This window comes from Sus scrofa, chromosome 11 (genome assembly GCF_000003025.6).
Source record: "Sus scrofa isolate TJ Tabasco breed Duroc chromosome 11, Sscrofa11.1, whole genome shotgun sequence".
NCBI classification, from domain to species: domain Eukaryota; kingdom Metazoa; phylum Chordata; class Mammalia; order Artiodactyla; family Suidae; genus Sus; species Sus scrofa.
Window position 1 is genome coordinate 22,230,946 of NC_010453.5, and position 27,619 is coordinate 22,258,564.

The 27,619-nt window shown below is 39.4% G+C and overlaps 1 protein-coding gene across 3 annotated transcripts in view; it reads right to left on the minus strand.

Moving 5' to 3' along the window:
- GPALPP1 (GPALPP motifs containing 1) overlaps window positions 413-27,619 on the minus strand; it is a 36,068-nt gene continuing 8,861 nt past the window's right edge. The window contains exons 4-9 of one of the 3 annotated variants that reach the window (XM_021065611.1): window positions 24,477-24,582; window positions 19,330-19,464; window positions 18,472-18,636; window positions 14,481-14,579; window positions 6,047-6,265; window positions 413-823 (exon numbers count right to left, since the gene is read on the minus strand). In XM_021065611.1, coding sequence (XP_020921270.1) covers window positions 6,047-6,265; window positions 14,481-14,579; window positions 18,472-18,636; window positions 19,330-19,464; window positions 24,477-24,582 — 724 coding nt within the window. In that variant the 3' untranslated portion in view covers window positions 413-823. Of the gene's footprint in view, window positions 824-1,648; window positions 5,422-6,046; window positions 6,266-14,480; window positions 14,580-18,471; window positions 18,637-19,329; window positions 19,465-24,476; window positions 24,583-27,619 lie in introns of those variants that run through there. The other 2 variants (XM_001924193.5, XM_005668433.3) reach the window with 2 other exon arrangements.

Sequence of the window (27,619 nt, forward strand, 5' to 3'; positions counted from 1 at the left end):
TTTTTTTAATTTTTATTTTTTGTTTTTTGTCTTTTTTTGTTGCCATTTCTTGGGCCGCTCCCGTGGCATATGGAGGTTCCCAGGCTAGGGGTCGAATTGGAGCTATAGGCACCGGCCTATGCCTGAGTCACAGCAACGCGGGATCCAAGCCGCGTCTGCAACCTACACCACACAGCTCACGGCAACGCCGGATCCATAACCCACTGAGAAAGGCCAGGGATCGAACTTGCAACCTCATGGTTCTTAGTCGGATTCGTTAACCACTGCACCACAATGGGAACTCCCAGGTTTCAGTTTAAATAATAACCCTTCAGAGAGACTTTTCCTATCACCTTACTTGAGTAGGATTCTCATTCTCAACTACCTGTTGTAGTGTTCCATTACCCGGTTTTCTTTATAAAACCAACCACAATTTGTGACTTTTCCCCCTTTTATTAAGAAGTAATTGACATACACCACTGTATGAGTTTATGGTGTACAGCATGATGGTTTGATTTACATATATTATGAAATGATACAACTGCTTCAGCCAACATTCATTTTCTCATATAGACACGATAAAAAGAAAAAAAAAAAAAAGATCTTGTGATGAAAACCCTTAGGATTTACTCTTGAGCTCCCCGTATGTCACAGGGCAGTGTTAGCGAGAGTCGTCATGCTGCACACTTACTTGATCTTTTTTACCGAGATCTTCCGCTCTCCCACGTGCCACGAGGCAGGGACTCTGTGTGACTTACCTGTGAGCACTCTGTAGTGACTAGCACAGAACCTCCTCTCATGGACGAGGACTACGAAAGCCTGGTTCACCACTGTGTTCTTAGACCTAGGACACACCCGGGCATTTAATAAATGTTTACTGAATGAACAAACACTATTTCCTCAAGAAATACTTATTACAGGGAAGTGATCTGAAACCATAAGGACCCTCTTTCCTTGATCCTCTATGTCCAGAGTCCTATCATTAAATGCGTAGCTTCATCAACTGTGATAGAAAAAAATAAAAACCTAAAAAAAATGCTTAGCTTCTGTACTGCTAAGTATCACTTTTGGGCACTGTCCCAGTTAAGGAAAAGGCAAATCCTGAGGCATCTCCCTAACAGTTCAGTTTTGAACTCTGATCCTATATAACACAACGTTAGGACTTAAAAAAAAAAAAAGAAAAAGTTAATTTCCCTCTGTAATTATAAAAGAACACATGCTTTCTGAAAGAATTTGAGAAGTAGAAAAGGCAACCCCCCCCCCCGCAAAAAGCCCCAAACCCTAAACAATAAACCATAAAACCTCATAATCAAACAATCCGGAAAAAACCCACCAAATGTCACACAACCTTATGATATGCAGAACAATGGCATCTTGGTTACAAACCCAGTGCCAGCCCCTCTTGTGCCAGGGTGCTCTTAAGAGCATTTCCAGTTTGTCCTGTGTTTCTAAATAAATAGCTAATATTTGTAGTTTTATTGGGATAACGAAAATCTGGCAAGAGAGTTGGAGTGAAAGACTCCCCCCTCCAAAAGCCCACAATGATCTGCTTGGTCAGAATACATCTTCATAGGATGTTCGCTTTACGAATACTGCCTGCTTCAGTTAAGCTAATAATATTACACAAATAATATTACACAAATAAAACAAAAATAAAAGACCACAACTTCTCAGATATAGATGCAACTTTATTCATACATAAAAAAATTACACCTCAGGAATTCCTTTTTTCTAAAAAGTCTTTCAATTGTAAAGTTCAAAACGAAAAGACTGAAAGGGGCAGTGTATAGCTTTTAAATTTGGTACATACTGTAGTCACAGTTAATATTTAAGCTGCAAAAAAATATACCTCTCCCCTAATAGGAAATGCATGACCTTTCATAACTGCACACTAAAAATCACATGATGGCATCAAAAGCCAAAGTAAAAAAATTAACATTCTAAAGTAGAAGATTTGGCATTGATATTACACAGGTACTACTATCTCTAGTTACTTCCTTCCAAGTTAATTCTTCTTCTCAGGTGTATAACTCAACAGAGAAATTTTTCCCTAACAATATCTATCATTGCCAGGGAAAAAGTGAAGAGTAGTGATAAGGACGCCTGTAATTAGCCTAAAAACTATCTCCCATGATCATACATTTCTGAGGAATAATGTTAACATTATCCACCCGATACAAGAAACAAAAAGTGCCAAGATGTGTCAGGATCAAATGATTTATATAATCACTGTTAACCTATTCTGGAGCATGTAGATACCATGTAAATACCAACCTTACTTCTAAAAAAGTCATTAATCCAAAGAACTATTAAATTTCAAGTGATAAATGTCAAAAGCTGCTACCTCTGAACAAGTCAGAGAACTCAGTGAAACTGCAGCCTTTCTCTTTCTTTCTTTTTAGAATAGGGATTAATTTATGATATTTTTCCAATCCAAAAAAATTTATCTGATGATACAGCCTTATTATGGGTGTAGCTACTATCGCTCACCTTTTGTTTACCTCCCAATTCTCCCACTTACTAAAGTCATTTATTTACCAGTAATGTGGTTGTTATCTGAAGCATCAACACTTGAGACAATAATTTAGAGAGCTGAACAGGTACAATGAACCTAAACCTCACCTTCACCAAACAGTAAAGAATGTTAGGGAGTTCCGGTCGTGGCTCAGTGGAAACTAATCTGACTAGCATCCATGAGGACACAGGTTCGATCCCTGGCCTTGCTCAGTGGGTTAAGGATCTGGTGTTGCTGTGAGCTGTGGTGTAGGCCGGTGGCTATAGCTCCTACTGGACCCCTAGTCTGGGAACCTCCATATGCCCATGGAGTGGCCCTAAAAAAAAAAAAAAAGAAAAAGAGAGACACCACCCCCCCACCCAAAACTAAAGAATGTTAAAGTGTCTGCTCTATTTGTTAACTTAGTGTTGCTCTTTTTTCTTCATTTTTTTTTTTCCTCTCTTTTGGCCACACCCATGGCATGCAGAAGACTCCAGGCCAGGGATAGAACCTGCACCACAACAGTGACCTGAGCTGCTGCAAAGACAATGCCAGATCCTTAACCCGCTGTACCACAAGTGAATTCCTCCTCCTCATTTTTAACTTTCAAAAGAGGTCACAGGTCTACAAAGTTTGGCCAAGAATTATAGGAAAGCAAAGAGTTATTAGTAGAAAATGTCAACGATACCAATTTTCTACCAGATGGAGAGAAGACTTGATTTAATCAGGCCTTTGGAAGCTTTGGAAGAGGGGAGGGGATGTGCAAATAGCTATGTTGTTCTTTTATTGACCATGTGGTTATATTGAGTTTAGTCTCTGCAAGGGGCAAAAAACTTCTGGCCTCGTGTTTTGCTAAAACTGTCCTCAGGGTAGCATAAAAGAGGGCTAGACCAGAGGTACCGGCAAGGTGGTCACTTAATGTAAAGGATTAGGCAGACGAGAGGGCTTTTCTCCCTTTTGCTAAGGTCACAGACCTGGCAAGGGTGAGGGAAGAAGCAGTCGAGATGTACTATAGAAGTAGCCCTACCTACCCTTAGGGTGAGGAAAGCAATGCAAAAATAAGTATCCCAAGGTGACATTTTTACCTTAAAAAAATACCAACATTTCTCAAAAATATGTGTTAGGAATTTACATAAGGATCAAGAACTAGAAAACATTTTTTCCTTCCACCAGGGGAAAAATTATAACAAAATTAATGAAAGTCATAGATGCTCTTGTACAAAGTTTTATGTTCAGAAAATATCATCTGCTAAAAATGACTTCTTTAGTCAAAGGTAGCTCTGTTCAATTCTGCTTAGATTAGACGCCCTTTCAACTTGCTTAGGAGAATAATTCATCTTTTAAATAGTAACAGTCCTTGAGTAGGTTATTGTTATGGAAAATACCATTGTACTTCTAAGATTAGAAGGAGAAAAATTTGTCCCATAATTTGCCTGAACAGTTTACTCAATTTTCATAAAGCCTAACTGCACTAGGATTCAGAATCTTTTTCCATTAAAACCATATGCTTCATCAAAACCAGAACACACAACTACCAGAATCGGGATTAATCTTAAGAAAATATAGCTTACAAAATTTGAGTTTAGGCTTTAACTATTGAGAATTTTCTTCTCTTTTTTTCCTTTTTACGGCCGCAGCATATGGAAGTTCTGGGACAGGGGTCAAATTGAAGCTGCAGCTGCAGCTGCAGCCTAGGACAGAGCCACAACATGGGACCTGAGCTGCATCTGTGACCTATGCTGCCAGATCCTTAACCCACTGAGTAAGACCAGGGATGGGACATGCATCCTCACAGAGACAACAGCGGGTCCTTAACCCCATGAGCTACGACAGGAACTCCTATCTATCGAGAATTTTTTATTAACATCTTAGAGGCAGTGCTTAAAGCATCAGAAACTTAACTTGATCAGGGTAGTTTTGATGACAGTTTCCACTTTTGTATTCAGGGATTGAATTTGACTTTTTAACAAAGCTATTTATGACTGATGTAAAAGATCCCTCCCCACTAAATTCACTAAAATTTGTCAAATATAAATGGTCAAAGTCAGATCACCCCAAAGCAGTTTAAAAACGTAGACAGCTTTGGTTGAGAGACAGAATCTCAGACTCCACACCAAGGGCATATCTTGTCCCTCAGGCTGCCTCCCCTAGAAATACTTACTAAAGTTGGAAAAATAAAAATAGTTTTTTCTCAGCACATAAAATAATGCAGAGGAAACCCTTTTGGGTTTTTTTTGGCCACAGCTGCGGTACGTGGAAGTTCCAGGGCCAGGGATCGCAGGCGCGCCACAGCAGCGACCCGAGCCCCTGCAATGACAACACTGAATCCTTAACCTGCTGTGCCACAAAGGAACTCTAGGGGTCCCCCTTTTTGACTTAAAAACAAACAAAAAAAATCCAAATCATAAATAAAAAGCCCTGAGTGCCCAAGCAAGACACTGATAACAAAATGGACAAAACCTCCAGACTCTGTATTTTCAAGTAAATGTTGTGTGTTCACTGGCTGCAGTTTAGAGGGAAACCAAACCATTTCAAATTCATGGATTTATTGCGAGGACCAGACACACTCACTCCCGCGAGGTCAGTAATATCTGACGAGGGGGTCCAAGCTGTGGAAGAGACTTGATAGACGGTCTAGACCTTACAAGGTATTTGTGAGACAGCGCAAAAATTAGGCAGTGTGAGGGGGGGAACCTCAAAACAATTATTTGAATAAAAGTCCACACTTCCTCAGAACACAAGACTTAAAACTGTACCCTGCATAAGACACACTGATTTTATGTTTCCACATGACTTTAAAGGATGCGCAGAGTAAGGGAAGTCTGTATGCTTTTTTAAGACTAAAGGAATCCTCTAATCTTAAGAAACTCGAAACAATGGGAAAAAAGTGAACAGACTGGAAAAAAAGAGTACTCTTCAACGCTTCTTCATTGCACAGGGAAATCCCCCTGAAGTAAGAATAAGAAAATTCAGTAAGTTGGAGAATTACTTTTCACTGTAATTGTATTTTCCCTTAAAGCCACATTTTAATATTGATGTAGGTTTCATACAATTAAAAATCACAAAGATTTTAAGAAGTCACCTTAGCTTTTATAGAATCACCATTATGAACCCTTGTCAGTTTGGGCCATGTAAGAGTGATGTAGCGGTTTTGAACCTTAGCTTAAAGCAATGAACCTTCCAGAAGCAATGAACATCTTTTCATTGAGATCCTGTTTAACATAAAACAGACTGCTGGCAAACCTCCTTCTTTATAAAGCATGCACATTTACCCAAGCTGCAAACCACATTTTCCTTTGCCATGTCTCATAAATGAAAAGATTTTATTTTAGCGCTTTGAATAGTAATGTCCTGTTGAGTTATTATGAGGACAAGGCTACTTTTCCAGTATATGACATTTTTTATTACAAAAGGCTGAATTTTCAAATATCACAGTTCACTTAGAAAAAAAAAGCTCTGCAGGTTTAAATCTATTATAAAATAATATCAATTGCCACAATTATTTATAGATAAGAGTATTTAGAAAAGTTCAAATTTATCAGTATGGAAATATATCTAACAAAATATACTTACTTATAAAAACATATTGCCTTTGCCATGTGAAAACCTGGTGTTTAGTTCTCGAGACTTCTTTATCAGGGCTTTTTTCTGAGCTTCATCAAATCGATGAACTTTAAGATCCTTATCACGGTCGAATGGTATTCTTTCTTGGGGCTTATTTTTATCTTCAGCAGCCTTATTCTTTAATTTTTTATGATGAATGTCCATAAGAGATTCTGATCTTTTTGATTCCTGGGGAGAGCAAAAGAGTAGAAATAAAAATCTCAGTTTATAAAGATCTTTGACAAAATATAATCATGGGGGAGTTCCCGTCGTGGCGCAGTGGTTAACGAATCCGACTAGGAACCATGAGGTTGCGGGTCTGGTCCCTGCCCTTGCTCAGTGGGTTAACGATCCGGCGTTGCCGGTGAGCTGTGGTGTAGGTTGCAGACGCGGCTCGGATCCCGTGTTGCTGTGGCTCTGGCGTAGGCCGGTGGCTACAGCTCCGATTAGACCCCTAGCCTGGGAACCTCCATATGCCGCGGGAGCGGCCCAAGAAAGAGCAACAACAACAACAACAACAACAACAACAAAAAGACCAAAAAAAAAAAAATATATATATATAATCATGAAACAAAATAACGACGGCATAATGGTGAACATTCAGGAGCGCTATTTACAAACCCTAAAAGGTTTTTCTACATCCAAGACAGATGCTTTGAAGAAAATACGCATCAGACAGAAATTCAATTCCACTAACTACATGTTACACAATAAAAGAAGGAGCAAGAGGGAGAGGAAACAAATGTTTAAATAACCATCATAAAAAGCATTGCGCGATGAGTCAAAATTAGAGTCTGAACCAAGGACAAGGGTGAGAAAGAAGAGCAATTACTTTCTCACTTGGGAGCCCCATTAAAGCTTCACAGATGCGCTGGTCCATGAAGCCAGAACGGGAGGAATGGAAGAGACGGCACTGTCAGGCTGAGGTAAGAGTAAAGGCAAGGCAGAAAAATAACGGCACGGAGCTGACAAAACCCAAAGCAAATGAAGGAAATGCAGCACTGTCTATATGCCAAGAGAAGTTCTTGTCCTTTCTATTTGCTGTATCTCTCTCATTTTCTTTCTTTTAAGCTACAGTAATTAATCACATTTTATTTTATTATTTTTTAAAAAAAACAAAGTATAGCTGATTCACAATATTTTATTAGTTTCCATCTTCATATCAACTGGTAGGATGAAATCTGAGCAAAGGCAACTGGTTTCATAAATTAGATCTATTACAGATCTTTCATTTTTTTGGGGGGGGGGGCGCTGCACCCATGGCATATGAAAGTTCCTGCACCAGGGATCAAACCCATGCCACAGCAGTGACAACTCCAGATCCTTCACCTGCTGAGCCACGAGGAAACTCCCAGACCTTTCAGTACGGATTAAAGTAAAAGAGAATGGATTGGAGAAGCAGAGAGTGAGATGCAAGGGTCCATGCGGCCTTTGAACTGCGGTATGTGGTATCCCTCGGGGCCACACTGAGCGGATTCCATGGGGTATGAAGGCAAATTCTAAGCTTATTACCCAGAACTCTAAATTTCTTCATGTAGCCTCATTTGAAACAGACTCGCTTGATAATGCACCTCGGGAGGACGTCTCCCCTTTCATTACAGCCTTTTCCCATTTAACAGAGGAGAGGCCTTTCAGAATCTTATTACAGAATATTACTGCCTTGGAGAGCAAGTCTCCACAGTGTCAAATAAAAAATCTGAAATACCAGTATGACTGAAACTTCTAATCAAGGAGCTGCAAACTCAGGAGGCTTTGTATCCTTCCGTGTCATAAACGTATTTCTATTAAGAGTTCCAATGCCTTTTGGAATGGGCATTTTAGTTCTCGTTGCAATGTCCTGAATTTGGATGTACTTCAGAATGGGGCAGTGAAAGAAAGGGCAATTTTTGCTTAACCACTACATTTCTTCCAGGGCCTGCCTCCTGTCAAACAATATACTTGAGAGTAAAGATGTGAAGAGAGCTCAGTGAAAGCAAAATACATGGTAAGAAATGCTGAAGGTGGCAGCATCTCATTTCATACAGAAGAGAAACTTATGGCACCTGCCCATCTATTTTACAATTCAGAAGTGTCATACAAATGAGCATAGTCACATCTATCTGAACGGAAGAATGAAGTCAGACTTTCTTAAAGTCAGTCCGACTTGCCTGATTTAACAATGACATCTGACTTTGTCAGCTAGGTTATGTGATACTTACTTCCTATAAACTGAACTCAATCTGGATGCTGTATTAGTAAATATTTATTTAAATTAGCACTATTTCCATTTTCTCAACCCTCACATTTCATAAATTGGTCATTTCAATTGGTCACTTTACTTTCATTGGTAAAGTCTTTAGGAAACAAATTGGTTTGCAAGTCGAGTGCTTTCCAATTCTTTATTGTTAATGAAATTGGAGGTTATAAAAACCAAATATTGCTAAGAAAAAATAGCCTATCTATACTTATAGCATGGAGGAACAGTTAAGAACTTAAGTTCTAAATTCAGAAAAATCTGGAAAGCAATGATACCTGCTATTTTCAACACTGGTGACCTTGGCAAGTAATTTAAGCCTCAATTTCTCAGCTGCAAAATAATAAATCATAATAGTAATACTGTCCAAATATTTGGATGAGGTAGGGGTTTATAATCTAATGAATACAAAGCATTTAGTATAGTGTTGGGATATATAAGAATCAGTCAATGAATGTTAAGTGTTCAAAGTTATTGAGCATTTACTATATTGCAATCCTCACAACACAACATCTCTAAAATTGTTATTAATCTCATTATACAGATTTGGAAAGTGAGAATGAGAAAATAAGCCCGGCCTGGTGGGCTGGAGAGTAAGGATACTACAGCCCTTCCTCACTCTGTTCACCCTGCCCCCCAGTATTCAGTGGGGAGGCAATGCTGCCAGCTTGAGTCCCCTGGAAAAAGATGGAAAATGGTCTTCAGCTGAGAAGTTACTAAACGTCCATTAAAGCTCTAACCATTCTGAATGCAAAGAAACAAAACAAAACAAAAACCCAAAGAAGAAAAGGGACCAATGTGAAAAAAAAAAAATCAAAGGTGAGAGACAGTTGAGAGATCATTAGCAATTTTCATCAGTAGATCATTGTGAGGTTGAATAACGCAGAAATTCTTAAAAGAACTGAATGACATCACTATAACAAATTGTGTTCCCTTCTCATCCACTTCTTCTTCTTCTTCTTTTTTTTTTTTTTGTCTTTTTGTCTTTTTAGGGCTGCACCCCTGGCATACGGAGGTTCCCAGGCTAGGGGTCTAATCGGAGCTGTAGCTGCTGGCCTACACCACAGCCACAGCAATGCGGGATCTAAGCCATGTCTTTGACCTACACCACAGCTCATGGCAACACCAGATCCTTAACCCACTGAGCGAGGCCAGGGATTGAACCCACAACCTCATGGTTACTAGATGGGTTCGTTAACCACCAAGCCACGACAGGAACTCCCTCATCCACTTCTTATGTGAACATGCTTTCTTAACTCTTAATTATAAAACTCATACCATAAAAGCAAATAAAACAGGAGTTCCTATTGTGGCTCAGCAGTTAATGAACCCGCCTAGCATCCATGAGGATGTGGGTTAGATCCTTGGCCTCCCTCAGGGGGTTAAGCATCCAGCATTGCTATGAGCTGTGGTGGAGGTTGCAGATGCGTCTCCCATGCTGCTGTGGCTTTGGTATAGGTCTCAGCTACAGCTCCGACTGAACCCTTTAGCCTGGGAACTTCCATATGCAGCAGGTGTGGCCCTGAAAAGAAAAAAAAAAAAAAAGGGAAAGGAAGAAAGAAAAAAAATCCAGAAGAACACATTTGATGTTGAAACCTGTCTTATTCTAGCATGAAGTAACTAACATTCATCCAAAGGCCAGGAACTAACTGGAAAGAAAGTCTTTCATTAAAAGAATAAAATAAATTTATATTTTACTTTTAATGTTTAATAATTATTTATCAAGTAAGATATTTGCATTGTTTTGATCAACTGAAATTACAACTTAATACAAAAGGAAAGAAAATGTCACACTTAAAACCTTAGATGCAGGAAATTTAAAAAAATGTTTTTTCGATTTCAATTTATGTGCATAAATTTGTCAAAGTGAAACATGACTTATCAAATATAATCATAAAAGACCTTCAAGCATAAAAGTGAATTCCATTAAGGTAAAATTCTGTGCCAGAGAGAAATGAAATTATGTATTCAAAGAGAAAAATGAATGAAATAAAATTTCCAACAGTTAAGGAAGTACTTGTTCATATATGTATTTTTAATGAATAATAATAGATACTGAATTACTATGGCATTTAGATTCCATTTGAAACATTTAAGAGTAATACAATGTGCTATAAATTACATCTTTCGTAACTACTGAAACTCACAATGAACATTTTTAGATGTCAGGGAAAAAAGTTTCTTTGAGGGAATACTGAGTAAAAATACTTGAAGGCCATGGTCTCCATGCTTTTTTTTTTGGTTTGTTTTAGGGCCGCACCCACGGCACATGGAGGTTCCCAGGCTAGGGGTCTAATCGGAACTGCAGCTGCTGGCCTACACACCATGGCCACAGCAACGCAGGATCTGAGGCATGTCTGCGACCTACAACACAGCTCACAGCAATGCCAGATCCTTAACCCACTGAGTGAGGCCAGGGATCGAACCTACAACCTCATGGTTCCTAGTCAGATTCGTTAACCACTGAGCCATGACGGGAATTCCTGGTCTCCATCTTTGAGTGGTTCAAAATTAAAACAGATTCTTGAGCCCCACAATAGATTTACTGAATCAAAATGGTCAATCCTGGTCTCAGGAACCTGTGTGGTTTTTTTTTTTTTTTTTTTTTGGCCACCCCAAGGCATATGGCGCTCCCAGGCTAGGGATCAGATAGGAGCCACAGCCTCAAACTAAACCAGAGCTTTGGCAACATCAGATCCTCAACCCATTGTGCTGGGCCAGGGATTGGGCCCGCATCCCAACACTCCCAAGACGCTATTGATCCCATTGCACCACATGGGAACTCCAGGAACCTGGGCTTTAAAAAAACCACCCAGGGATGCAAGTAGAGATTCTCATACTAAGCAAAGTATGTCAGAGAAAGAAAGACAAATACCATATGATATTTAAAATATGGTATTATAGAATCTATAATATCACTTAGATGTGGAATCTGAAATACAGCACAAATGACCCTATCTACAAAACAGAAAGAGACTCAAAGACATAGAGAACAGACCTGTGGTTGCCAAGGGGTCGGGGGGAGAGACTGGGATGGACTGGAAGTTTGCGGTCAGTAGATGCAAACTGCTACGTTTAGAACAGATAAGCAATGAGGTCCTACTGTACAGCATAGGGAACTATATCCAGTCTCTTGTGATAGACCATGACGGAAGATACTGTAAGAAAGGGAATGTTAAAACAACAACAACAATACCCCACTGTGTTGGGGTTCCCACTGTGGCTCAGCAGGTTAAGGACCTAATGTCTGTGAGGGTGCGGGTTTGACACCTGGCTTCGCTCAGGGGGTTAAGCATTTGGCATTAGTGCAAGGTCACAGGTGTGACTTGGATCCATTGTTGCTGTGGCTGTGGTGCAGGCCTCAACTGCAGCTCCAATGTGACCCTGGCCTGGGAACTTGCACGTGCCACAAGTGCAGCTGTAAAAAGGAAAAAAAAAAAAAAAAAAGAAAGAAAGAAAACAAACAGACAGATAACAACAAAAACAAAAATCCCCACCCAGGTTGCTGTACAGGTACCACAATATGAAGAGATAAGGAAGAGCTGGAGGAAACAGAGAGCAAAGTTTGGAGGGGCTGTGTGGAGACATGAGAAAGAAGAAAGTTGCAGAGGCCTATTTTGTTTGCCTAGAGCCACTGCTGAGGAAAATGGTCTAGAATAATGGGCAAAACTGTGCAGAAGTAACAAAAAGCAAACACAAATGGAGAAATAAAGATTGTAGGTTTCAACTGATTGATCCTCTATATTAATAAGTAAAACATCAATAAAGACAGGAATACATTAAAACACTGGACTGCTCTGGTCAATTCAAACAATTCAAGCACTCAAATTAGTTATGATAAAAAAAATAAACTGCTATACCAGTTTGTTTTGGGTGTACTGCCTGATTTAACACAATTTGCACACTGTGACAGGACCAAACTAGTGCCAGGCAGATAAATCAGTAATAAAAACACCTAGAAGCAATCACCACACCAAAAGCCAATTCAAGTAGAAACCAACTTGCTGAATGACCAATTTGCTGATTTACCAAGTTTAATCATTCAACAAAAATGCGTGTTAGATCCATTTATAAAAGCCAGAGCAATTTATTTCTAAAGGGATGATTTTTCAGCAGCTTTTGAAAATTCATGCTAAGATTCTAGTTGTTTGGTAATATTCTAAATAATGATCTATCAAAACTAAGGCTTATAGGGTGGTTTAGTCTTAAGACTATATTAATATTTTGAAAAGCATTATCTCATAAGTAACCAAAATTTCAGCATAAGATTATAATTCTAATATTTTGAGTGCACAGTAAATTGCAGACATCATAACACGTACTGTAATACTTCAGTATGCATTTCAACAGAGTTCAATATTTGTTTACAATTTTTTCTTTTAAAGTAAATTTACATACAATGAAATGTACAAATCTTAGTATTACATTCACCCAGTTTTATCATTCAAACTCCCATCAGTTTCTTTCTTTATTATTATTATTATTATTATTTTGCTTTTTAAGGCCACATCTGTGGCATATGGAAGTTCCCAGGCTAGGGGTCAAATTGGAGCTACAGCTACCGGCCTATGCCACGGCACAGCAACTTGGGATCTGAGCCGAGTCTGCAACCTACACCGCAGCTCACAGCAATGCTGGATCCTTAACCCACTGAGCAAGGCCAGGGACTGAACCCTCATCCTCATGGATCCTAGTTGGGTTCGTTAACTGCTGAGCCATGAAGGGAACGCCAGGTTTTGAAATCTTTGAGTCTGATTTTGTTTTGTGAACAAGTTCTCTGTTACCATTCTTTATTAGATTCCACATATTAGTGATCTCATATGATATTTATCTTTCTCAGTCTGACTTACTTCACTTAGTATGGTAATTTCTAGGTCCGCCCATGTTGCTGAAAATGGCATTATTTCATTCTTTTTTTTTTCATGGCTCAGTAATTTTCAATAGTATATATGTACCACATCTTTATCCATTCCTCTGTTGATGAATATTTAAGTTGCGTCCATGTCTTGGCTGTTGTAAATAGTGTTGCAATGAACACTGGGGTGTAAGTGTCTTTTTGAATTATGGTTTTCTCCAGACATATGTCCAGGAGTGAAACTGATGGATCACATGGTAGTTCTAGAATATTTAGGTTTTTTTTTTTTTTTTTTTTTTTTAGGGCCACATTTGAAGCATATGGAAGTTTTTTTGGGCCAAGGGTCAAATTGGAGCTGCAGCTCCAGGACTATGCCACAGCCACAGCCAAGCTAGATGCGAGCTGCATCTTTGACCTATGCTGCAGCTTGCAGCAATGCTGCATCCTTAACCCACTAAGCGAGGCCATGAACTGAACCCACATCCTCATGAATTCTAGTTGAGTTCCTAACCCGCTGACACACAACGGAAACTCCTACATTTAGTTTTTTTAAGGAGTCTCCGTACTGTTCTCCACAGTGGCTGCACCGATTTACATTTCCACCAAATGGGAATGCCAATTTGTTTAATGAATACGAGAATATAACAAAATAATATGCCAAACAAATAGTGACTATTTAGCTTATAAATTTAGATTGAACCCTATTTTAAATTTTTATATTTTAATGTTTTTATATATTTTTATATTTTTCTCCCATGTTTATATCATCACATCTCCCATATTTAAATCATGATACCAAACATTCCAAATCGACTTATAATTTAAAAATGTATGAATTGAGGCTCTCTAGGAGTTAGTGGGGCTCTTACTTTCTGATCATGTGCTACCCATCTCTATGAATTAAATTTCTGATATATGATCTAAGTTAAAAACGAACTGAAAATATTACATGAGATGCACTGAAAAACCCTACACAGGACTACATATATATATATATTCATACACAGACACACACACACAACAGAGTTGAGTATTTTTCAGAACAGATGTATAGAAAAAAGACTGAGAAGGAAGAGGAAGACATATAAAAGAAAGAGAAACAAACCTTTTCTTCATTATCGTTTTTCCTATAGTACAAACTAAAAAATTATGTACCAAATCAATGCATAATGTTTTATATTGCATAGAATAAAAATTTGTGTTTCCTAAAAAAAAAAAAAAGAAAGAGAAACAAGAAAAAGATAAAAAATGGGAAGAGCATTAAAAGACAGAAAAATTGAAAAAGGAAAGGTTGTACATTTAATTCTCTGACTTACATTGTAGGAGGATACCTGCTCCGCCAACCTCTTCTCCCTTCCTGACAATGTGTGTTCTTCATCCTTCTTGCTGAATGACTTTCTTGCTTCTTGTGTCTCCTGAGGAACAAACACAGATAATGCATTACTGAACCGTATAGTTAAGAGAAAATAAAAAAGAAATACTATTATTTTTACTCAGATTGAGTAATGAGACTAAACTAAGCCAGGCCTGTTGAATCGCTTCCCACTAGAAATGTTAAAATACTTGATGAGGGATTTGTTAGTGTCCTAAGATTTTTCCATAAATAAGAAAAACAAAAACACTCTCTCCAGTCAACTAACTGGATGTTATGAAACTCAGAGATGAGTGTGAGTCTGACAAACAATGATGACATGTAGAAGAGAAATTAAGGGTTAATAATAAATCTTATATTATCTTTTTTTAATTCTAGGAAAAGCACTATTGAGGGAAAAAAGAGAAATAAAAGGGGTATGAAAAATAAAAAATAAAAATAAAACTATCTGTGTTCACAGATGACACACTGTCTTTGTAGAAAACTCCAGAGTCTATTAAGAAACTCTTGGCAGTTGTAAGCAATTATAACAAAGCTACAGGATACCAGGTCAATATGCAAAATATACCAGCTGTGAACAACTGGAATTAGAAATTTTTTTTTTTTTTTTGGCTGTGCCTGTGGCATGCAGAAGTTTCTGGGCCAGGGACTGAACCTACTCCATGGTAGTTATAATACTGGATCCTTAACCCACTGAGCCAACAGCGAACTCATGGAATTTGAAATTTAAAAAGAAATAAAAAAAGAAATACCAGGAGCTCCTACTGTGGCTTGGTAGATTAAGAACCTGACATAGTGTCTGAGGATGTGGTTTTGATCCCTGGCCTTGCTCAGTGGGTTAAAGATCTGGTGTTGTCATAAGCTGCAGTGTAGGGTGCAGATGCAGCTTGGATACTGTGTTGCTGCGGCCATGACCACCAGCTGCAGCTCCAATTTGACCCCTAGCCCAAGAACTTCCATATGCTGCAGGTGTGGCCCTAAAAAGAAAAAAGAAAAGAGAGAAAAATGATGTTCTAAATTGACAGAACACTGTAAATCAATTATAATGAAAAAAATAAAAATCATAAAAAAATGATGTTCTGATAAGATGGAGGTGAAAACCTGACCATTTAAGAGTTGGTAAGTAAATCCAATCAAGACTGGAAGGTGAGAAAATAACTGATCTTATTCCATTAATTTACACCTAACAGTTTCATTTCTCTCTAAGGAGCAACCTTGCTTCACTTAGGCCATGTTGGCTAAGTGAATGTGAGAACACTGAGTAGTATGAGATGAATGTGGGAAATCAAATACAAAAAAGTAAGACGAAGAGTTCCCTGGTGGCCCAGCAGGTTATGGACCCAGTTCTGTCACTGCTTTGGCTCGGATTCAAGCCCTGGCCCATGAATTTCTGCCCGCTACAGGAAAGCCACCAGAAAAAAAAAAAAAAAAAGTAAGATAAAGTGGTGGAAAAAGACTACAAAAAGGAAATTCGGAGACAGAAAATAAAACTCGACTAAGATCTGTTCCAAAAATCAAAAATTAGTCATGAACTTTATACAGGATATCATACAACTTGTACTAAAAATCTATGTCTATGGTACATATGCTGTAATAAAATGCAAGGGTTATTAATAATTCCTCTGTGAGTCTGCTCTAAATACAGAACAAAACACTTTAGGCCCTGAAAAGAATGACCAGTCTAAAGAATTTAGTTGTAGGGCCCCAAATCACTTAAGCTCAAATTGTACTGGCTAGTTTCTGTTTATCCTACCTATTTTTCTGTGATATTTTCTTTTGAAAAAGACTCCCTGCATATCTGGCTGTAGGCTAGACGTCTGTCTATTCACCTACAATGAGGAACACAAGGACTGAAAAAAGCACAAGTAAATGTAGGCATAGGTGTTCCCGTCATGGCTCAGCAGAAACGAATCTAAGCAGCATCCAGGAGGATACGATTCAATCCCTGGCCTCGCTCAGTGGGTTAAGGATCTGGCATTGCCGTGAGCTGTGGTGTAGGTCGAAGACGCAGCTTGGATTTGGCATTGCTGTGTCTGTGGTGTAGGGTGGCGGCTACAACTCTGATTTGACCCCTAGTCTGGGAACCTACATATGCTGTGGGATTGGTCCTAAAAAGACAAAAAAAAAAAAAAAAAAAAAAAAAAATGGAGGCACAAACAAAAAGTCCGTGGAAGCAAGGGAAATCGTCTTTTTCTTTTTTCAATTGTCTTTTTGGAGACAATCTTACTGGCTAAATCCTAAAAAAGCCAATGTTATTTTATAAAAGTCGAGTTAAGAAGCAGACAGGCATTCACTAGTCAGTCAAGGCGTGCGGCTCACTTCTCTGCCACATCTTTTGTTGCCTCTTCCACCCTCAAGCATGTTGGTTCACTTCAACTTTCTATCACAACTCCTGGATTTCCTTGAATCCTCAAGACAAAAGAGAACTTATGATTGTGCCACGTAGTCAAGGGAGAGTGCTAAAATGTGGAGTTTCCACAAACCATCATTTTAAGAATAACACCAAGCATTTCACAACCAATTCTTCACAAAAATGGAAGTGCCTTAAGGAGCTTTTACCTGTGAACAAACAGAATGCCTGGCAGAGGAGATATTCAATTTTCAGTTATAGAATGACAATGGAAATCCTCATAATTCTAGGCACCAATGAACAAGATAAACAGAGTTAGGGGAATGAGTTAAGTGTGGAACTGTTTAAGTTAGAACTGGTACAGCTATAATCACAAAGTGCCAACTGGTCAAGCATTTACGATTTGACTGAAAAAAAGGATACAAACGAACTTTTTTGCAGAACAGAAACAGACTCAGGGACTTTGAAAAAACTTATGGTTACCAAAGGGGACATGTTGGGGGAGGGGTGGACTGGGGGTCTGGGATGGAAATGTTCTAAAATTAGATTGTGATGATGGTTGTACAACCTTAAATATAATAAAATTCATTGGGGAAGAAAAGATTTGAATGGGACATATTAAGGAAACTGAAATCTTCAGATGGAGTGAATTTAAGTAGTGCTGAGGACACTGGCTGGGTTCCTAACTTACAGTGGAATATTTCATAATAAATGGAAGGACCCAAGAAAAGAAAACCCAAAAATGATAATGTATTTTATGTATATTTTTGGGTGTATTATTGGGGTAAACTAGTCAATATATTAATGAAAGTGTTTTACCTATCTTGACAGTAACATGAAGCTTAATGCATTTGAGCTACTATTATTTTGAGAGACAGTCTCTATGTACCACTTAGCTTGCTAGGTTCATCTGTGGCTTTGGTTTTTTTTGAAGGTATTTTAAAGGATAAACTTTTACGGAAATGGTACGATATATAAGGAAAGGGCGGGGGAGTCAGAAAGGTCTGGAATGGAATTACTGTTAATCACTTACCAGTATTTAATTCCAGAAAAGTTGACCTCATAGAGGACATGCCAATAAACATGTCTCTAGGTTCTCTTGAAATTTAGATAAGACAATTTATTGGGAAATAGTAAGCAAATACACAGAAGCAACTGTTGTCATGTTCTCATAACTTCCCTTCAGGGGAAACCTGTGACCCTTGAAATCATAATTTAAAAAAACAGTACCCCTGGGGCTTCCCTTTATGGCTCAGCGGTAACAAATCTGACTAGTATCCACAGGGACTTGGGTTCGATCCCTGGCCTCGATCAGTGGGTTAAGGATCCAGTGTTGCCGTGAGCTGTGGTGTAGGTTGCAGACTTGCCAGATCTGGCATTGCTGTGGCTGTGGCTAGCCGCTGTAGCTCCGATTTGACTCCCAGCCTGGGAATTCCATATGCCGAGGGTACAGCCCTGGGGGAAAAAAAAAAAAAAACAACAACCAAAAACAGTACCCTTAAATAATCCTGCCTTATATTTTTTCCCAAATAGAGCCAACTCTATTTGTATGGATAGAAATACAGGGACAAACAAACTCTCTCACCTTAGCTTTCCTTTCTCTGTCGGCTGGAGTGTCTGTCCAGACTGATCGATCTCCAGATTTGTCATCTGCTTTTCTCTTGAAAGTTCTGGGCCCAAGACCAAAGTCTTTCATTTCTGGAGGAAGCTCAGTCATCCAAGACTCTCTTGTAATAGGTTTAGATGAGTCCTTTAAGAGAAATAAAAAGTTAAAAAAAAAAAAAAAGTAGCTTGGAAAGTGTGTATATGTGTATGTGCGCACGTGTGTGTGTGTGTGTGTAGAATACTGTATAAGTGACTCTGCTTCTCAATCGAGGCTTGAACGTTAGTTAACACACTTAAAGAGAAAGAATTTAAGAAACAACTTTTTGTCATATATGTTATAAATACTTTCAATCTACTTTACTGTTCCCTTGACTTTGTTGTCTTTTGCCATACAGAATTTAAGTAGGCAAAATTGCCCATCTTTTTTCCTTTTATTATTTCTGGATTACTTAGATCTTAATTTTTTTTTTTTTTTTTGTCTTTTTAGGGCCGCACTTGCGACATATGGAAGTTCCCAGGCTAGGGGTCGAATGGGAGCTGTAGCCACCAGCCTACGCCAGAGCCACAGCAACATGGGATCAGAGCCGTGTCTGTGACCTACACCACAGCTCATGGCAACGCTGGATCCTTAACCCACTGAGTGAGGCCAGGCATCGAACCTGCATCCTCATGGATGCTAGGCGGGTTTGTTAACCGCTGAGCCATGAAGGGAACTCCAGATCTTAAATTTTTATGTACGTACTTATGTACCCACACATTTTTTATGTCTGCTTGTAAAATTGAGATTTTTAATCTAGTTGGTCAATTTCTCAAAGTGTCTTGTATATTTAAAACCTACGTTGTCTCCTTTCGTCAGTTTCTCTTTCATTCTCTGAGCCCTTTTTTCAAACTCTGTCGATACACTCGAGTTCACTGGTCCTTTGGCAGGCATCGGTCCAACAATGTCCTCTTCTTCACTGCTATCTGTTTCCTTCTGAAACAAGATATTACCTTTAACCCAACCCTGGAGCTACAGGTTATTGAAAATGATTCTAAGTTATTAAAATTTAACTGAAACTGATAACCTAGAAACAGAACAAAACAGCAAACAATGTGTTGCGGCTAATCACTAAGCATGTTTTCTTTTTTTTTTTTCTGTCTTTTGTCTTTTCAGGGCCCCACCCACGGCATATGGAGGTTCCCAGGCTAGGGCTCTAATCAGGGCTGTTGCTGCTGACCTACGCCACAGCCACAACAACACCAGATCTGAGCCTCATCTGAGATCTACAGCTCATGGCCACGCCGGATCCTCAACCCGCTGAGCGAGGCCAGGGATCGAACCCACGGCCTCATGGTTCCTAGTCGGATTTGTTTCTGCTGTGCCACGATGGGAACTCCACTAAGCATGTTTTCTATATGCCTTCCTCAAGTGCAGTGCACAGAGATGGCAGATCCGGGCATGTCAGCCACCCCACCTCTTCTATGTCCACCGCAGAGCTCGTGAACTCCCTAAAGCCCTCTTCCAGATGGACACACATGTGGCCTCACAATTCCTCTCAACATAATATTCCAGGGAATTATTAACGATTGGTGAGAGATGACACAAGTTGAAACTATTTTCAATTCTGGTACAGAAAAAGCCCTTCAGAATAAGATACACACCAATAAGACATTCTTGAATGCCATGGGCACGGTGAAAAAACAGAGACATTCTTGGAAGCTGTATCAGCCTTCACGATTTAGTATGGCCTATTAAATCAGAAATGCTAGGCAGTACCTCACAAAATGCTGGATGAATGAGCTAATTTGGTTCCCAAAGTATTTCTCTTGTTACCCCAAAGATGTAATAGTATGGCACTAGTTGAATTCAAGTAGTTCTCAGTAATTCATTTTAATAAAGGCGTTTCACGTTAACACTGTTAGATGCCATATAAATTAGGGTTTAAAACAGTCCTTGTCCTCAAAGAGGACAGATGAACAACAAGATGAACAACAGTAAGACGTCTGTCCTCCGGCTCTGACAGGCAGCTTCTTCCCCCTAATTTTTTCAAACTACTAAGATGAGGTGCTCATCTATGGTGTTCATATAACATTTTCCCTGTTAACCACTCAGTTACCACTTCCTACCTGTGGTTTCTTCTCTGAACCTTTATGAGCAGTTGCTCTTAGTACAAATAACTAGATAATTACACATTGTCTTGTGGCTTATTCTAAGTCACACACACACTCTCTCAATAACTACAGGCTTTGCCTCATCTGAACCTCATAATAAAACTGTGAAATAGTTAAAATAAAACTGTGAAATAATAGCATTATTATTACTGCTTTTTTCCCTCTTTTTAATTTTTTTTCTTTTCTTTTTTGGCTGCACCTATAGCATGTGGAAGTTCCTGGACCAGGGACTGAATCTGAGCCACATCTGCAACCTCTGCCACAGCTGTGGCAACACGGGATCCTTAACCCACTGCAGCACAGTGGGAACTCCCACATTGCTGTTTTCTTTTTGAGGAAACCTAGGTTTAGAGAAGTATTTTGAAAGGGTAAACAACTTGTCTGAGGTTATAAGACTAAAATCTAAGACTCAAATGTTCTAAGATCAAGGCCAGTATTTTTTCTACTCATGCTACAGCAGCCCCTCTATTATTTTATTTCAACTGCTAATGGGTTAACTTTAACTGTTTATAACTGATCTCTATAACAGTAAGATCTTTGATAGCAAAGACATTACCTTAAACATATTTATAGCCCCCTACAAACAACTATAATACTTAGTGACATAAAATAAACAGAAAAAAAAGATAAAACCAACTTTGAATACTATCAGAGCCATGATATCAATGTAGTGTTGAAGCGGAGGATGATGGGCTAAGCTAATAATATTTTCACTTCCATCTAAGGAGAGATGGTTTTATAAAAGTAGGTACCTGAAATTTTTAGAAGTAAAAATCACTGAGGAGGTTGCGAGACATAAACTAAATGGGTGGATGGAGGAACAAACAAAATCAAGCCTAACAGACTAAACTGAACATGAGAACCCGGAATCATAAACCCAAATCCGATCTTGGCAGTAAATCATTTTGCTGTCCTGGGGGACTTATTTCTTTTTTAAAAAGGTAAGTTATTTTAGGAGTTCCCGTCATGGCTCAGTGGTTAACCAATCTGACTAGGAACCATGAGGTTGCAAGTTCGATCCCTGGCCTCACTCAGTGGGTTAAGGATCCGGAATTGCCGTGAGCTGTGGTATAGGTCGCAGATGCAGCTCGGATCCCGAGTTGCCATGGCCGTGGTGTAGGCCAGTAGCTGCAGCTCCAACTAGACCCTTAGCCTGGGAACCTCCATATGCCGTGGGTGCAGCCCTAGAAAAGACAAAAAAAAAAAAAAAAAAAAGGTTAGTTATTTTCTCCAGAAATACAATAGAAATTATGTATCCTAATGGTTCATAGTTTGGGCTGCAGTGTTAGACCTAGTTTCAAGGCCTCAATTTGCTGTTATAACAGTCCTGTAACCTCAATCATGTTATTTAACCTTTCCAGGCCTCACTCTTGTCTTTCAGATGGGAGTTATAACAGCTCCAAGCAAAAACTATTGTACTGCTAAGAGAACTCTGTGTTATTTCATTCTCTTTGGAACCATGCTTTTCTCAGCAAACTGTGACCTGACCTCCCCTAATTTGGGGGAGGGGGGAATGCTGATAACTCTAAGCCAATCACTTTGTCTTTTTGGGGGGTGGAGGGGGACAAACCCACAGCATATCAAAGTTCCCAGGCTATGGGTCAAACCAGAGCTACAGCTGCCAGCCTACACCACGACCACAGCAATGCCAGATCCGAGCCACATCTGTGATCTACACCACAGCTCATGGCAATGCCAGATCTTTAACCCACTGAGCAAGGCCAGAGATTAAACCCGTGTGCTCATGGATATTAGTCAGGTTTGTTTCCACTGTGCCACAACAGGAACTCCTAAGCCAATCAGAGTGGACTCATTCCTTCTGCTGAACCGATTGGCTTGGGCATAGGCATATGGTTCAATTTTGGCCAACGAGAGGCCCACAGGAAACCCGAAGAAGTGCTTCCCCCTTTAAAAAGGGTACACAGGATAGGGACCATTCCCCTTCTACGTCCGGACACTGCCATCTGAGTGTGAATCTCAGACCTTTGGCAGGCTTCCCGGTGTAATGAAGGGGTAGCCTAAGAGGAATCAACATACCATAAAGGACAGAGAAGTCACTGAAGACTGGGGCCCTGGGTGATCTCATTAGGCGGCTGAAGTAACCAACTCTGGAACAACCCTCTGTATAGGCCTCTTCTTATGCATGAAACACATTTCCCTTATTTGGAGACTACAGATTATAGACCACCCAGAAAATTATATAAGCCCATTTACTAACCAAGAAGGTTAGGACTAAGTTTCATTGTGAGTTGGATTTTTCTATTATTAGCAGCTAGAAGCACTCTCGCTCGTGGCAAGCAAGCCACATAAATATCTAGGGGGAGGCCACTCTGGAGAGACTTGGACAGCAGGTATCAAGGCTCAGGGGTAGGAGCCTGGCTGGCATATTTAAGGAGCAAGGAGCCCAGTGTGGTCAGATCAAAATAAGAGAGAAAATCAGGGAACTAATGGAGGCCAGACTGTAGAGGGCCCTGGAAGGATTCTGGCTTTTATGCAGAGAGAGGCAGAGCAAATCAATAGTTGTGAGTGTGAATGACATGATGTGACTTCGTTTTACCTGGGCCACTCTAGCTGCTGTGCTGAGAAGAGAGTGTAGACAGAGGAACACGGGCTAAAACACGAAGACTGATAAAACAGATGAAATGTGATGTTGACTTGCATCAGGGAGGCAGCAGAAGTGGCTGGATTCTGGATGATTTTGAAGGTGGGAACAAGACAATTTGTTGACAGACTGACTTCTGTGACTAACTGTCTGACACACTGTGTGCTGTATAAACCTCTGTTGAAAGAATGAGTGAATGACTCTGGAATTCATGAGCTTATGAACCATTGCATGTTACTTCCTTCAGTAACCACTTCAGAGGATTTGCTGATTTTTGGTGGAGAGGCACAGAAGTATCTGAATTCATACACAGAAAGGCACTGCTGAAGAGCAGACTGAACACGTGATTTAAAGTCCTAAGAGCTGGGTTTGAGCCTAGACTTTTGATAAGTAGAAATCATGCAATTTGGGGTAATTTACCCAATTTATCAGGCTTTTAGCATCTCTAAGATGCAAGATGCAGACCATAACTGTTTCCCAAAGCCTTGGAGAAGCTGAAAATAATATCCATATAGGGGAAAATGCATTACAAATTACAAAGTATTTGGCAGCGAAATCATTTGATCTTTTTTTTTTTTTTTTTTTTTTTTGCTTGGAGGTTCCCAGGCTAGGGGTCTAATTGGAGCTATAGCTGCCGGCCTACACCACAGCCACAGCAACGCAGGATCTGAGCCACATCTGCAACCTACACCATAGCTTAGAGCAACACCAGATCATTAACCCACTGAGCAAGGCCAGGGATTGAACCTGCAACCTCGTGGTTCCTAGTCGGATTTGTTTCCGCTGTGCCACGACAGGAACTCCTTTTTGATCTTTCTTTTTTAAAAAAACATGTATCCACCAGTGCCCTTGTTATATAAAGGTACCAGAGCTGGGTAAGAGAAAGTCAGTTTCAGTATTTTATAATAATTATTTCACCAACCCAACTTTCTTCTGGGTCAAATCGAAATGATTCCTTAAATTCTGCCATCATGTTCTATTTTCTAGCTCTTTAAAGCTGCCCTTCAACAATAAGAAGCATGAATAGGTAACACCCTGTCAACACATAACTACCCTGTTATTTTTCTAACAGTATCTCAGGCCTATGACATCTATTTATGCTATGATCCTAAATTAACCCAAATGTGATGTGTCTTTTACTATGTTTGAGTCAAATGACTGTAGTCCTTACTGTATTTTTTGGCAGTTTTGAGTTTGTTGCATGTCATTCTTAAATAGGAAAATTTTCAAACCTCGGAGTTGAAATACGATGATATTTGTCCTGGATCATCTCTGCTTCTGTCACTTTTCTGTGTTGATTTAATAAAACCAGGTGGTAATGCGGGACCTATTATAGGCCTGAAAAATAAAATTTACTTTTATCATTCTCCCTTACTTTAAAAACTCAGCTTTCAGAAGAAAAGTTTACACAAATAATAAAAAGCTGGATAATAACAAATGCTGAAAATGCGAGGAGTTCCCTAGTGACTTAGCAGGTTAAGGATCTGATGTTGTCACTGCAGTGGCTCTGGTTACTGCTATGGTGTGGGGTTCAATCCCTGCCTAGGAGCTTTTGTATGCTGTGGGCGTGGCCAAAAAAAATGAGCATTTTATTATACATAATATTTTTACTCTATAACCTAGTAATTTTTCACTGAGTAGCATAAGAAAATTTAATTTTTGCATTTTAACTTTCTATTTGTCAATCAATGATTAGTTTCTAAACCAGCAATTCTCAGTTTTTGTGGAAGTGGTGTATACCCACTTCCTAAAAGAACTATCTTAAATAAAAATATATATTTTTTAAAGTAAAGTCTTCATTATGGACTAAAGCCTGTGAAGATCTTTTTTTGTTTTGTGACTTGGCTTTCAGTTTTTCTTTTTTTTTTTCTTTTTAGGGCCACACCTGCAGCATATGGAAGTTCCTGGGCTAGGGGTTGAATCAGGGCTGCAGCTGCCAGCCTACACCACAGCCACAGTAACATGGATCCAAGCCCTACTCCACAGCTTGTGGCAACTCCGGATCCTTAACCCACTGATCAAGGCCAGGGATCATGAATACTAGTTAGGTTCTTCACCGGCTCAACCACAATGGGAACTTCTTGGCTTTTAGTTTCGACATTCACTGTCCACTGAAAAATACCTTAGGGGTATTACAATTATCATCAGAACTACCTGAGTACAAATTGAGTTGAGGGACATACACGGCACATCTACACAATAGATGTTAGTAATCTATGGTTACATTTGCCAAGGCAGCATAAAAATCTAAACACGGTCCTCACTAACAATCCAATAATGACGTGGAAGTGTGCAAGAATGAAAACTATTAATTTGAGATCCATAGAAAAAGGAAAAGGTGGTCTGCCAACCACATTTCAACCAGTGCACTTTGCTGTTTCCTTAAAAACAACCCCCCCCCAACTCTGGTTAGTATAAGTCACTCCATTTTCTACCTGAGCAAAACACCAACCAAGGGCAATCAGCCAACCAGTAAGTGGCAGTGCTGGAGGTTGAACCCTGGTCATTTTCTTTCAAGTTGCCTTCTGTGCTACATTCCTAGGGAACTGACATCCACTGAAAAGGGAGAATTGCCTAAATTCTGGGTCTTCAAAAGAGAGTCTTACTTTACATACAGAAAAAACAAAAGAGAAATGATACTTTCCACTCTCTTTTATATGCTTAAGTTTCTCCACTCTTTCTTCCTTTTTTTTCCAGCAATGTCCCTGTGCCAGTATTACCAACCAAGATGGCACTGAGATCCTAAGCTGAATTTCCAGATGGCACTATGTTCAATTATAGTCTTACAACAGGCTTCCTGGCAGGGCAAAGATAGTATTAAGACTCACAAGGTCTGATCCTGGCCATTTAATTTCCTCTCATCTTTGTTCATAAAACTGCTTTGAAACCAAACAGTTTTGCATATGAAAAATACAGAAGTGTAGCACTGTTGAAAAGATCAAACTAGCTATTATTTATAAGTAAGTGCTATATGGGTCTTTTCTGAGTATAATTTTTAGCAAATCTACAAATGAAATTACAGACCAACTCTTTGGCCTTAGGGAATTTGTGAGGATAAAATAACTAACACATAAAATCTTAAAATACAGTAGAGGAACCATGGCATGCTATGGGTGTATGTACGTTTTGCCTCCAAAATATGCTACCACCTGTTTATTTCACAATACATTTTTCTTTTTTCTTTCTTTCTTTCTTTTCTTTTTCTTTTTTTTTTTTTTTTTTTTTTGTCTTTTTGCCTTTTCTAGGGCTGCTCCTGCGACATATGGAGGTTCCCAGGCTAGGGGTCAAATCAGAGATGTAGACGCCAGCCTACACCAGAGCCACAGCAAAGCAGGATCTGAGCTGTGTCTGCGACCTACACCACAGCTCAGGGCAACACCAGATCCTTAACCCACTGAGCAAAGCCAGGGATCGGACCCACAACCTCTGCTTCCTAGTCAGATTCGTTAACAACTGCACCACGATGGGAACTCCTATTTCACAATACATTTTTCTTATTGACAAAATATAATTCTCAAAAAAGAAAATGCTATGCGCCTAATGATGTATTTTCTTGAGAGGCATGTTATATCCCAGTGGTCGGCAAATTTCCTATCAAAAGCCAGATAGGAAATTTCAGGCTCTGAGGTCTGAAGGCTTCATTTGGGTCTCTGTTGCAGTCATCTTTGATTGTTTTTGGCCACATCCACAGCATGTGGCGGTCCCAGGGACTAAACTCATGCCACAGCTATAACCAGAGCCTCAGCTGTGACAATGCTGGACCCTTAACCCACTGAGCCACAAGGGAACTCGTCTTTGTTTACTTATTTTTCTCTTTTCTTATTATTAAAGTATAGTTGATTTATAACGTTTCAACAAGTTCTGCTGCACACAAAGTGACCCAATCAGACACATTTCCCTGTGCTGTAGCGTAGGATCCCACTGCCCATCCATTCCAAATATAACCGTTTGCATCCAAAAAACCCCCAAAGTGCCCTCCCCTTTCTCCCTTGGGAACACAAAGTCTGCTCTTCTTGTCTATGATCTGTTTCCGTTTTTTGTTTGTTATTTTCAGATAGGATCATCTATTCCTTATCTTAGATTCCACAGATAAATGATATCATATGGTATTTGTCTTTTTCTTTCTAGCTTACTTCACTTAATATGAGTCTCTAGAGACATCCATGTTGCTGCAAATGGCATTAGTTTGTCTTTTTTTATGGCTGAGTAATATTCCATTGTATGTATGTTTCCTTATTTCTATTATTTTTATTTTTTATTTTTCCTTTTTATGGCTGTACCTGCAGCATATGCAGGTTCCCAGGTCTAGGGGCTGAGTCGGAGCTGCAGGTACCGGCCTACACCACAGCCACGGCCACGTCAGATCTGAGCCCCA